Raw genomic sequence first — 14,912 nt, 5'->3', positions numbered from 1 at the left:
AATATTACGTACTGTTTCATACAATTAAACAAAACTCAAAAAATCAATAGCTATTTTAACTGTATATCTATGATTGTAATTTGTGTAAAGAGAAAGTAACAACAATTTATTTTACGAATCAATGAACCCATTGAATAAAAGAAACCATGGAGAAAACATTGACAATCGGATTAAACAAAATTGAACGGCGCGTTCAAGGGAAAAGTGAAATCTGCAAACAATGTTACCACAGACCAACAAGAGATAAACTGATTTAATCTTTTAAAGACTATTCTTAGATATCTCAGATTAAATATATAGTTAGACATCAACCATTTCATCTTTTAATAGATTAAAATAATCTGTTTAAATATCTATGGATTGTTTGCTGAAAGATCGCTAAATTATATAATAATATTTTATATAAACAGTTTTAATTATTTTACATAATATATGGGTATTTTGTTAAACACAGACCAATACAAATGTACAAAGTAGTAATACTAAGTTACCAGAGATAAGTTTTCATAGCTGAAACAATTGAACATAGCAACATCTCTGTCATTCAGTTTGAAAAAACTGTAACAAGCAATATATTTGTATTAAAGTGTCTGATGTACCAACGATTCTACGTATTTGTAAAATGGACAAAACCGCAAGATTTCTCACTACCACTAACACGTAACACGGCGCGCTTTCCGCGCTCTGTTGCCGCTATTAAAAAACTTACAACATTAAATTTAAATTGAATACAACAAGTAATCCATTTGTAAATGTTTATCGTTAACTTTACGCAAAAAGCACGAACGTTACAAAGCTCACGTGCGCCGAGTAATAAGATTACACGAACAAAGCGAATCGAAACCGAATCGTTACGAGTTTCCGGAATTCGCCAAAATCATTTTTGTATCGATATTCAACTTTTTATATCAATACAAAACAGGAAACATACGAGTGGGAAATGTATTCAAAGTCGCAAAAACTAATCTTTAGCGACCCATACAAAGCCACGCGTGCGCGCAGAACTAAAATTAAAAGTAAATAGGGCTTCGAGTTAATTACAAAACCTCTCACTTTCTTCATTTCTATCATAAGTATAAAAATTTAATTACCACTAATACATAATTTAAGTAATTAGTTTAACGTTAAAAAGTTTTATTCTACTGTAATGTAAAGAAATATTTTGCTGCACACCAATTCATTCGAAAAATTCATTATAAAGAAGTTCTATGATGTACCTATTTGATATTTATAGAGAAATGCAATCTGCAATGTTACGAAAATAAATAGAAAATAAATTATCTCTTATAAATTAATCGAAGTTCAAAATGACATAAAATTATGTCATACTGAACTTCGATAACAAAATTTTTATATCATAGTGAACTTTATAAGTGATTTCCCACGCATATTCAATGCAACGCAATACGCAAACGAGCGTGTGCGAGGAAATAAACTGTTTCAATTATTACTATTCGCCGCAAACTTCTTTGTCCCTTTATCTGTATCGATTTCGCACATGTAAATGCATTTAGCTCCCACCTTCTTATCTCTGCGAACACCATTAATCTTGTATAACAATGTTGAGCCACTGTGACCGTGCATCGATGGCTTAATCAAGCCTCCGTGTATAATTTTAGCAGTATTTTTTAGCATAATACTGATAACGGCCACTCTAAAAGATATCCGTACATTCCATAAGGTTTAAAAGATCGATCTCAACTTTAATCAAGGCCCGTTGGTGTTACTCCGGTAGAGTTTAATTAAGATATCAACAGATCATTCGAGATATCAAAACCTGACTATATGTGCCTACGAGATTTCACAGACGAAGATATCTCCTTTAAGAACCTTAATTGTGTATTTCTTTTAAAACAACTGCCGCCGTTGCATTGTTATCATTTTCGAATGTTTAAATTTGTGTCATCGTTTCAATAAAACTAAATAAAAGCATCAATTAGTTTAAAAAGTCAGAAGATGACCTTGAATGTAACTCTTTTGAAGAATTACTTAATTATTTCACTTGTATATGAGAACAGCATAGTAATTAAAAATATAGTTTGATTTTAATAAAATAAAAGAAATTGTTTATTTTTATCATCAATATATTTATCATTTTTTGTACAGCATTCATTCTTAATAGCTAATAAAATATATTACTCTCATGGACGAAATATTTACACGCTTTAGTATATACAAAAGTAAGTCTTATTGATTAAAATAATATTCACATTATTATAAATCTTTGACTAGATATCACATAAACTGTCGCAAATTATTTACATAATAAAAAACTCATTACTGCTATTTTTGTTGCCACCAAGTTATAGCGTCGAGTAATTCACTATCGTCCATTGGTGTAGCATCATCATTTGCATACCGCGACTCATTACTTTGATAATGCGTATAATAATCGTTACTAGGTGAATCCGATGATACGCCTGATGAACATTCTGAATTAACTGGAGAAGGCACAGATTCGGAGTAAGGGGAACTTCTATCACCAAAAACACCTTCGTCTTCGTATGTAATTGGTACGAATGATTCGGTTTTCTCAATACCCATAGCTGCATCACTTTCCTCGATAATTCCTTGCAGATATTTTATGTATTCAACTACCATTCGCAATGTGTCCACTTTACTGAGCTTCTTGCCAGATCCGCGTCGCGCGCCGCCTGATAATGCCGCCACAACTGCAGCGGGCAATCTCTTCCTTAATGCATTAAATCCATCATTCACTTGTTTTACGCGATTCCGTTCGCGTGCGTTTCTTCTCGCAATCGAAGCCGCTTGCGCTCCGACGCTCGCACTTTTATAATTATATCTCATATAGTTCTCGTTTTCCAAACCAATATGTTTTCTTTCCGGTGCTGGAGCGATGGCCACTAATTTATGTAAATCGTTTTTCGCGTAGTTCGTTAAATAAGCCATTTTATAGCTTAAAGTCTTAATATTAACTTCGTGCATTAAATATCGACTGAATTGGTTCCAGTTAGAGGAGATGCAATGGTCTCCACAATCATGGAATGAATGAAAGTCGTCGGTTCCCGCTTCGGGTTATATGCTGACGGTTGAGCAGAAAAAATGAATAGGGAACCCTCCCACCCCTACGCGAAGGTTGTATTCCTTTTTTTTGTTTGTACCTGGAACACTTCAAAGTGGGCTACGGACCCTTTTCGTACACGTGCCGTCGAATTTATTTTGACCATTAATTGACCAATAATTTTATAACCCGTGTATGGAATTTTTAAGTATAATTTTTAAACCTTATTTTTGATTTTATTTTACCTTACGATAGTACAAGCTTTATGTCATATTCCAAATTATTATCAAACATAAAAGACATTTCCTTTTTTCAACTTTTTAATAACTTAGGTGTTTACTCTCATAACTTAGTAACAATTGGTTTGACATTAAATCAATCAAAGTTTGCTCTTTTACAACTCCAGCTAAACTGTTTATTCACAACAGCTGGAAAATTAAAGAGTGCAGATTTAAATCACTTAAGTCTTCTTTACTTTAAGTATGAGCTTGATTAGTTATTTCTTCCACAAAGAATTCGTTTTTTTAAACAAGTACGATATTTTCCCTAAAGTTACTGCCATGAAATTATTTTTGATTTTATTTTGTTAAAAAAATGACAATTTCAAATAAACAAGAAAACGAGTTAAAATCGTTCAAGGAATCGTAATTTGATTATAATATTCTCCTTGTATGCATAAAAACCTCTTAATATAAAGTGAATTTACCTACTTACAATTGAAATAAAGGTATGCACAAGATTATCTTGAAAATAAAATTGTTTTAAAGAAATAAAATCCTATATGGACGTATAAAGCGCAATGGTTAATTTATTACGGTTGCTTAAAATTAAAAGAATTCACGCAATGTTTTATTATACTTGTACCAACAATGAGGTTCTGAATATATACAAATATCTAGTAGATTCAAATTGAATAATTCAAAATGAACTTTATCTTGTTATGTCTGTAGATTGAACTTGGAATGAACGGAAATTATTTACTATTTTAAAAATGCCACTCGCACACTAGGCGGCATGGACTTCAGTGAATTTCTGAAAAAAGTTTACATTAATTTAGAACGTCGAGCGTCAGTATTTTAGAGTCCTGAATGGCGAAGGGCCCAGCCATTGTCATATCCATTATACCATAAAAAGATTACACGGGGAATGTGGGCCAAAGCCATTGAGACACTGCAAAGAATGAATTGTTTAGAAGCCTTCAATCATTCCCATTCAAGGAGGCGCTAAACTTGATTTTAATAGACTCGGTGTCGCCTCACTCGAGTCATTCGTTTTTAATTTTATCCCATTGACTATTTCTTACCTGCCTGTCTTTGAATATTGAAGTTGGTAAGTAAATTTAAATTACCGTATCCATTTAAAATGACATTAAATTTAGTCGCATTTACGACAACTTAATCAATAAATCCAATAAACTAGAGAAGTAATTTACTAATCTTTTAATTTTGTTTACATTTACTGTTAGTTATTTTTTATTGATATATTTACATATCATTTTATGCATCTGTTAAGAACTTAATCAGTACTCATCGACAAACAGGTCTGAAATTTTTAGTTTTCTACACAGACCACCCAACTAATTGCCTATCATAACTATTTCTAGTTCACTTACATATCCCTAGAGCCCTATAACTTCGCACATACAAAGTAACAATACTCCAAAATACGAAAAGAAAATAATAGCGATCGATCATTTAAGAGGTATTCAATACAAGTGAATTCGCAAAACATAATAAAATTGTGGGAGTGATACAAGGAAGCATAAAGTATATTCACAAAAGCTCAACGGGCGTGCTTACAAAGCGATCGTCAAATAACATTTAGCCAGCCCACACCTTAGAAAATCGCAAAATAGAGACATCTACTGCACAAAGACATATGAAACATACGGACCCGTACACGATAATTACAGCCTTTGTTGCTCTTATACTTTGTGATACTAAAATGCTACTTACAAAGAATCACGATACATCTATTGTTAATATCTAAAAATTAAATTAAAAAAAATTTTGATCGAATACCTACAAATTGTAAAAAGTATTCTTAAATGCATCGTCCATATTTATGGAAGAAATACTGACTTATTCTCTATTATTGATCATGACCTTCTTCCATTACAATCGTTAGTAAATTATAGACTAACTAGCTGTCGCCCGCGACTCCGTTCGCGCGGGATTAAAAATAGATGTTAGCCGATTCTCAGACCTACTCAATATGCTCACAAAATTTCATGAGAATCGGTCAAGCCGTTTCGGAGGAGTATGGAGACGAAACTAGTGACACGAGAATCTTATATATAAGATTTAAGGACTATTAAAGACAAAATCGCTACCATATTTACGTTTTTGTCGTCTTCAATATACTTTTTGTTAAATAATATTAAACTTAAATTAACAAACGTCTTTCGCAATATAAAAAATAATGAAAGAAATTAAAATAATCTCATTTCCCTTTACATACTCGTAATTAAAATGCAAATTTCCCACCCGCAATAGACTCATTCAGTCGAAACGAAACTAGTAATTGAACGAGAGGTTCATTAGTTAACGAATATGTAGCCAATATTTATGTAAAGTTCATACAACCGCAGATACGTCGCTTGGTGGTCTGTCCTGCACTGGATAAGTCTTTGATCGATAAAGTTGTAAGTTTAATTACTAAACTGGTACCAAAGCTCGTTTTAAAAGGGACCGCGGCACGAGGTCCTCCTAAACATAACCATACTTATACAGATAAGCGTGCAATTATTGACGACTAATATCCGCAAGGTATCTTACAATGTTTTAAATAAAAATGCTAATGGGGACATGAAAATTCCTTAAGATTCAATACAGATATAAACTCTAAAATGGTTCGTTTGATTGTGGGCAGTCGGCACAAGCCATAGCAATCTATGATGCGAGGATGAACGCACCTTGTCGACCATATGTATGCAATCCTTTCGCATCTGCCAGGCTTGCACTGATTTTTATTTATGAATAATATGACGAATTATGGCTGGCCTTTTATTTGCACTGCCACCTTTCCGGATGTACTTCGGCGGCGGATGTTGCCTTTCCTATAAATTTATGTCGCCGAGGTGTTAAAAATTTGCTGAGTAAGTTTACAAAATTTATTTGGCAACTAATAATAATTTTGTGAATTGAATTTAGCTTTGTTTGGTTGAGGTGTATTTTATATCTGTGCTAAAAAAATATAAATACAAAATAACCATCACAATATAACTATAACAAAGTCTAGTAGTTTTAACTGTCTTCTACAACATGTGTTTTTATTAGAAAAAGTCCAAAAAAAAACATCAATTTAAACATCTTAATACCACTTCTATTTGAGGTTTCATGAAGTGTACATTACAATAACAGCATTATAAAGCACGCGCCTATCAATCCTCCACGAAGATATCTACTTAATAGAGTTATACGCATGAAAGTGTCCTTAGAATTGTGTATTGTTGCGCAACATTATGTCCCCTATTGACATGTTACGTGTAAGTGGCCCTCGCGTCTTTTGTCATCAACCTAACCACAAAAAAATAAATGCAAAATAACAAGATACACATTACAAGAAATTAATAGTATATCAATTGAAGTTTATTTACGTTTTCAGAAATATATCGATACTTGAACACAGTTATAGTTATCTTAATTTAGTAACTATTCATTTACGACATGTAATTGAAGTTTAATCGACGGTTTAAGCTTCCCAATAACAGTCTAATAGAAACATAAGTCCCCACTGTTTTTATGATTAAATTATTTAATAATAATAAATTCAAAAGGTATAAGATTCTTTGCCTAAATCGTATTTTAAAATATTAAAATTATTAATTCCTTACCACCAAATGTGTAATATCTTTTACATTCACATAAACAGTAAGAAAAAATATTTGGATAGTGACATTATGCCTATTCTCGCACCATATTTTTATATGATCGAAGTTAAATTAGAAAGTTAAAAACATCTTTTTTACGACTTTACATTGACTAAAGTTTATCTAAATATATGTTATTAGAAGACAGAGTTATAACACAAGTTTATCTGGTTTCCACCATCAGCATCGCATCCCGTTGTGAAATGCAAATATAAACTCAATTAAGAGTCAATAAAAATCAAGTAAATTGAACTATCGTTATAGAATTAGACTCTTCGTACATAAGGCAACGTAAATCAGCGATTGTAGTCTTCAAGCGACTTACACAGTACAATGGCACATGCCGCCGATGTTTAAGATTGTATCGCTTTAGTCTTACAGACTAAAATCACAGATTTGCGATGCCTTATGTACGAATGGCCTAACCATAAAACTTACTTAGTTACTTAAAAACTGTAATTGGAGCGTATTAAATTGTATATGTGTCACAGTATTTTAAATAAAACCTATACAATTAATCGACATATATGAAATAAAACAATACATTTTCTCTTTTTTTGTGTATAATAATAAAGATTTTTTCACATGTTTTTTCATTTTTCTCTCTTTGAAGTTTAAATTGAATTACAACGTTGAACACAAAACAGCAATAACAAAACACTACCTTATTCGTAGCAATATCGTAATGTAGAGTTACGTAGAGAGTTTATAAAAATATGCTAACCGCGCCTGTCTATTATTTTTTAAACAAAAATAATCGAATCTTAATAAATCAAGAGTTAATGTTAAATAGACATGAAACTAAATACTATATACTTTCTCTTATAATAAGATATTTAACATTGTATTTAACTAACATTTGTCAATATTATAACTCATCACTCTTATCTAATTAATAGAATTATTCAAATTGTTTAAACAAATAAGCATACATTAAAAATTTATTTGAAAGTAAAAAGCGGGTCATGTTAATTATGTACTCAAAACAACAAATGTGGTGAAGCGTGACAGTTTCTTTAACACTGCTATCAACTATAAAATAATATCAAATTAAAAAAAAACAGAAACTGTTTGCGCCCACAGACCTATATAGGTAGATAGGCAAAGAACTTCGCTTCGACGCGATTCCATATCAAACTTCAAATATGTAACTGACGCGCGACAATCGAGAGTTAGTGTCAATTCTATACATTTTTGAGGCTCGTTATGGAATCGCTTCAGAACGAATGCACTTTGTCTAACCCCGCTATTATATTTATCATGACAATTCGAAAAAAAAACACAATCGTCAATGGAAGGAAGAGATAAAATTCTACGTTCTATCCACAACTTTTCCAACCACCAAAACCAGACATAATGCGGAACAACGGAACCCTAAAGTATGCATAATACGAGATTAATTTGGTCGCACCGTAACGGTAGGAATGCTATTAATCACTAATACACTACGATAATTTATTATCTACAGCTATTTGTTCCATTTATATATTAATCTAATTAAATATTCAGTGGACATAAAAATTCTTTCTTGATAAATAAATCTTCATTGAGGTATACTTGTTTTACAAGATGTTTAATTTATATAAGAAATATTTTCCTACTTTACGAGAATATATCATTTTTGGAAGCTTACTATAAGTGACAACTCAAAAAAGTTGTTACTTTAAACTATCGACTCTACTCATGTTTTATATAAGATATAAGAGATAATGGTTTTTTATTAAGAAGATAAATTGGCAGCATTTAGAAAAAAGTCGTACATGTTAAAAAGACCTAGAATTCTGATACAATTCACTTAAAAATAATAATAATAAAGTTTATTGTCATAAAGAAACTTAACAAAGAAATACAACACACAGTTATTCAAAAACAGTGATGACAAAAGGGGGGCTGAGCTTTGCCAACACCGCTCAGGTTCCAGTGTCGAACTGGTTTTGAGCTACCCCCCTTCCCAAGATAAAAAGGAAACCTTTGAAGGTATAATCAGATTCGATGTCTATGCTTTAATGAAAAGGAAAAGTAAAGATGTCCGCATACAAAATTGTGGATACTTTAACCCCATCGTATAAAATATCTTATCGTTGTGTGATTAAAGCTTAAGACCGTCCCTTTTGAAATAAAGTCATGATACTACGAACCTTTTTTCCCCTCAGCTACCTCATCGTAAAGATCTTGAAACTCTTAGATAGGCGACATTTAATACTCCAGTATAAATGACTTCGAATCTCACGTTTAAGAGATCGTAAAAAAATCATGTTTAAATTTATTGGTTAAGCTTTAATATAAATTGATGTTTAATAGTTACATAAAGCACTTAATTACCCATACTTGTGTACTTAGTAAAGGAAATATTTTATATTAAAACTAGCTGTCGCCGGCGACTCCGTCCGCGCGGACTTATAAACTTAACAAGTAGCCTATGTGTTCTTCGAGAGTATGTTCTACATCTATGCCAAATTTAGGCGGGATACGTTTAGCCGTTTTAGAGATACCTTCTAACATCCATCCATCCATCCAAACATTCGCATTTGTAATATTAGTAAGATTTTCGTGTCACAATGTCACTTACTATACTCCTCTGAAAATGATTTTTATAAAATTTTATATCCATATTCAGTCATTCGCAGTATCGGCTACTATCTATTTTTTTATTCCTCGAGGACGAAGTCGCTGTCGACAGCTATTATACTAAGAAAATGGCTTCTTGACATTCAGTAATAACAAAAAACTAAGCGATAACATCATTGTTTATCTTTCAAAACCGATACTTAAAATATCTTATACATATCATCATCATCATCAGCTCACTATACGTCCCCACCGAGGGGCTCGGAGCCTACCCTAAGTTAAGGGTGATTAGGCCATACTCAACCACGCTGGCCAAGTGCGGGTTGGTTGATTTCATACATATCTTTGAAATACTTTTTAGACATGTGCAAGTTGCATCACGATGTTTTCCTTCACCGTAAGAACGTCAGATAAATGTACATATGTAAATCGGAAATCGAAAAACACATTGGTACATGGCGGGATTCGAACCCAGGACCTGCAGATTGCAAGTCAAGTGATTGACCCCTGAGCCACCGACGTTATCATATATCTTATACATATAAGTTTGGCAAATACACCTTACCACAGTTTGAAGTATAAATTAGTAAGTGCAATAAAATATAACTTTAACAATTTAATATACTAGTACAAGAAGTGATATGTCTTATTCAAACAATTAAATTGTCTAAAGTAACACCTTTGTTGTGTAATTTCACAACACCCTTTAGATTTATGACGTTAGTTTTACGTTTCACTTGACTTACTGCAGAGTTTATTCCAATAATCATTTTCCAACAAGAAAGTTGTTACATTTGTTTGAGTCTGACTTGTCAAAAGTTGCTTCAGTGTTTAGTATGCGGCAATACATTTTTAGCATTTTTTTAATCACCTGTTATTGAAATAAGTTTATATTTTTAAATCCGAGTAATTTCATTAACATTTTATTATCTGCAATACATATATTTGTTGCGAATAAAACGGTGAAGCACTCTTTTTTTATCAGGGGGAGGTGAAGTACTTGTAGAGTTCGAAATTTTGTCAAACTGATATATGTGCGTTATCTTCCTGGCAATTAGGATGCCAGAACTATCTATACATTTATCAAAAAGGTCTTATATTTTAGTAGTTATATAAATTCAGTATAGCACAGTATCTGCTTACGGCTGTTATTGCCTGAGGCTGTGAAGATAGTAAATGATGTATCCATTTCGGACGGAAGATGATCTGCTTGATAACATATCTGATACGAAATTAATATCTACTCCTTCACTTCGCTTAAACAAACATTCATTTGCATATCGGGATCAGAGTTTTATTTGTTTTCCTAACTTATACAGAAAGTTGCGAATAATTTTGGTACGAAAGTAACATTGGTACAGTGTACCACAATTCTGTGTTAGATTCAATAAATACCATACTAATCTTATTTTCTACGTACTAGAATACGGTACAGATAACACGCTTCTACTTCTTCCTGGTCAAAATATTTGATTTATGCTACTTAACTAGATTTCATTGTGCTACCTTATATTAGAAATAACTATTAAAAATTGCCAATTTCATTATTTTCCTATTCATACTTGATTTGCTTTGTTTTAAAGGTTTTTGATAAGTAGATTTTTTGTTTTTTTCTCTATTAAAAAAATCTGTTGGAAGTTAAAAAAATAAGCAAGTATCAAAATAATTCAGTCAGCAACACTACAAACAATATTTATTTTTCCCCCAAAAAAATCAACCTGTTTGGATAAGTAATAGCTTAATACCACGTTGCCTTAGCAAAGGTGCTTGCTTTCTCAGCTCGAGCTTGCGAACTCGACCTGTGTTACAAATACATGTTATTAAAAACTTCAGACAATCTACAAATAACTGCCAATAACAATGGCGTTGGCTTTTGTTTGATATTCAAATTTGGAACATTGCATGATCAGTTTGCCTTCCCGTACAAATTGGACAAAATGGTCTTTATTCAAACGTTGTTATTGTTGCGAACAAAGATCTTTGTTCGCAACAATAACAACATGCGATATGCAAATCATTTCTTATATTTTCCGCATTCATTTGCGAGATTTATTAAAAAAAATTATAGCTTAATTTTGTTATTGCATGATAAAAAGTAATAAGATACTGCCAGGCCCTTAATTTAGACAATTATTAAAAAAGTTATTCGATTGTAATCTCAAATTAACTGATTAACAGGCGAACCAAGTGATACGCAACAATGTATGACAAAATACAGAAGTTAAATTCGATTTTATGAACGTTTAAGGATCTCTTAATTGTAGCATTAAAGATCGCTGGCCACCCATCCAGCGCCCCACGCGTCGTCCTCCGCCACTGTGACGGATTCCCGCCACGCCCCTCATTTGTTATACAAATTTTATACTACCCTCCGAGCGAAAGCTCCGTAAACCTTCAAGGCGCTTCAAAAGAAACAATGGATGAAATGTTAGCACCGTGACTATATTTACGATCTTTCTGAATTCACCTAAAACTAAACAAAATCAAGATTTAAATATTTTTACGAAACATAAACACAGAAACATAATTTTAATTCGAAAAGAAACGTCGACAATAAATAGAAAATTTATTATTTCGTTATAATTGAATTAACTTCTGAATGCGTTTTTTAAATCACAAAAACCCACAGAGCAGTGGAATTTCATTAAATTATCACCCGAGGAAACCGTACAATTGCACAGAGGCTTGAATTGTGTTGGCAGATACGGATTGCTCTACGCCGCCTGAGGGACCCGATGTATGGTACTGTTTTGATTAAATAAATTCTCAAGTGTACATCAGCCCGCGGCATACGTCAGTCATCGGCATGTACCCGGCTACTACGCCTCAGCACAGATTTCATTACAAATGCTAGATATTTTTAAATCTACTCATAGTCAACATATATACAAGATTTCACTCAATGTTGAGGTAAGATTTTCTTAATTTATCAATTAGTAGCTGCAGCATGCGACTCCGCCTGCGGCGAATTTGAAATAAAACTTAGTGAGTAGTCTATGTGTTCTTCCAGGCTATGCTCTACATCTGTGTCAAATTTTATAAAGATCCGTTGAACCGTTCCGCAGATACGTTCAAACATCCTTCCATCCATTTATCCATCCATCCATCTATACATTCGCATTTACAATGTAAGATAAGAAGTAAGATTAGAACTAAAGATTAGGACATTTCTCTTAACACCACTTTTCCTTTTACGGTTTATCTCTACGCCCTTTCAGATCATTTTTGGGTATCATTTGTAAGACGAGTGAAACTGATGTAATATATTTTTGAAATCAAATAATCGAAAAGTATCACTGACTGTTTGAATATCGACATATTCTTTTATTTTCTTTGGTAACTGTATCTATAAATATTCACTGCTTATCGTAACATATTTCTACTTAGAAGAGTAATGGTTCCTTTGAGATCCCCGAGGGATATGTTGACGAAGCAATTTGTTAGTGCGGACAGCTATTTGTCTATAAGAAACCACATCAATGAACCAGAGATACAGTAAGATGCTTATCCGCAAACCACACAATTTTAAGTCTTTTTGTACCCAAAAAAATCATTATCATATCATCAGATCCATAAAATATTGGTACAAAATGGTTAAGGAGCTTTGACCATGCTGCAATTTGCATAAATATATTTTGCACTGAATTTATGTTTAAATTGCGAACTTTCGATAAAGTTGTGTCGTATTTGACAAATTTAATACGAACCCATGCGCTACAGATATATTCGAACTCAGATATTTGTTGAAAAAATAATCTTACTGTATCTTTCTATTTAAACTCAATAATTATTTTCTTTATTAAATTGCAATAAAACGGATTGTGAAAGTATTCTAGGAATGTTAAAATGAAGTTACTGAACCCTAATAGAAATAGATTTTAACATTTCGTTCCGGTCAAAATTACGACTTAATAAAATTAACCACGTATCATATTTCAAACTGCGTAAAAAGAATCTATGACACGTGTGACCGTATTAATAATTTACAGGATAGTGCCATCAAACGAGTATAATTATGATTTAAAAACATCTATTAAAAACACCTCTCTCGACCTAGATACGGTAAAACGAATCAATTTGAGAAATGTCATTAATTGAAGAATTTCCAATAATTATATCAAATTACTATCGCCAATAGGAGCTACAGAATAATCTCATTTATGAAGAAAACTTCATAACAAACTCTATTAACTTTAGATAAAGTTATATATTAAAATTTAAATTCTCATAAGCCGGTTTAATATTGTTGTGAATTTAATCTCCATTGTAGGTAAATCAATAATCAAACAATAGCTTACGTTCAGTCGACTACATAAGTCTTGCGACTGTCTTACTTAATAAATTCATGGGATTGACTTTGCGGTGTAGTGAAAATGCATGTTTTACAAAAGCCGCCTGTACGCAGCATAAATCTAAGCGAAGTGTCGTCGGATGCCAGTTTCTGCATGAATGGTCCCTCGGTATGAAGGATGGCCGCGCATTACACCAAAGGCAGTACACCGCATGTCAACTAAACGTCTTTAACGCGACATTTTGACAATCGCTGATACGAAAATTGAATTATGAACTGTTGTATACGATCGTCAATATGGACCTACCTATCTTAATTTGGATAGTCTCAGAAGAATATGGCACCACAATTGTAAGATTTTTTATTTACCCGTACCCAAAAATCGTTTTTAATATAACATATAGAACTTTAGAGGCGCAAAAAAACTAGGTCCCTCACCATGTTTCAATTACATTTTAGCTTGAATATTTTTAGCGACTTTTTTATCCCACGCTGATATTAGGCATTACTAGAAATAATGTTTATCGAAATATGATAACAAAGTACTCTTCTTACCCGACATAGATACTCATAATATCAATCACCGGCGGTCAAAGGGTTAAAATAAAATACGTATTTGACTAAACACGTCAACTGTATTTTAAAGCAAATTTAAATGTTGCAATTCATTTATTTTAAAATTTAAGTAATTGCTGACATTAATTTATATTTACTTACACATTTCATTTTACATTTATTATTTTAACCATTCCATTGAAAACGTCAGTCCAGTGGTTGTCAATTTAGCAACATTAAAATCAGTTTAAAAAATACAATGGCGATTATGCGGTCCTAATGGGCAATGCGACATCGACATTTATCAAAATTTATGGCCAATGTTTGAAGCGGAATCAAAAAGTCAATACGACTCTTTCACTTTAAGAGGCAGGACTTGTCAAGCGCGCCTATTCGCCTTTACCAAACAACCAGAATCAATAAGTGCTTCACTTGCTCGGTCAATTGCTGGTTTAATTTACAGTAGAATGTAAGATAATAAATAAAGTAACTTACCAATCTAAATAGTTTTACTTTTATAACTCTGTGATGATAGACTTATTAAAAACAGACTTTTTGTATGATATTAAGACACTAAATTTCCAAAATATATGTATTTACCATAT

The 14,912-nt window shown here is 32.3% G+C and overlaps 1 protein-coding gene across 1 annotated transcript; it reads right to left on the bottom strand.

The window, feature by feature from the left end:
* Window positions 1–2,283: 2,283 nt before the first annotated feature.
* Window positions 2,284–2,931, bottom strand: ac (achaete-scute-like protein ASH3). The gene has a single exon (XM_013319625.1). It carries the CDS (start codon window positions 2,908–2,910, stop codon window positions 2,284–2,286), a length of 627 nt encoding a protein of 208 aa, XP_013175079.1. The 5' UTR covers window positions 2,911–2,931.
* Between the last annotated feature and the right edge of the window lie 11,981 nt (window positions 2,932–14,912).

Source organism: Papilio xuthus, unplaced genomic scaffold (genome assembly GCF_000836235.2).
Source record: "Papilio xuthus unplaced genomic scaffold, Pxut_1.1 DF826115.1, whole genome shotgun sequence".
Classification (NCBI taxonomy): domain Eukaryota; kingdom Metazoa; phylum Arthropoda; class Insecta; order Lepidoptera; family Papilionidae; genus Papilio; species Papilio xuthus.
The sequence above is the reverse complement of the archived record's forward strand: the minus strand, read 5'-3'. Positions and strand labels throughout refer to the sequence as shown.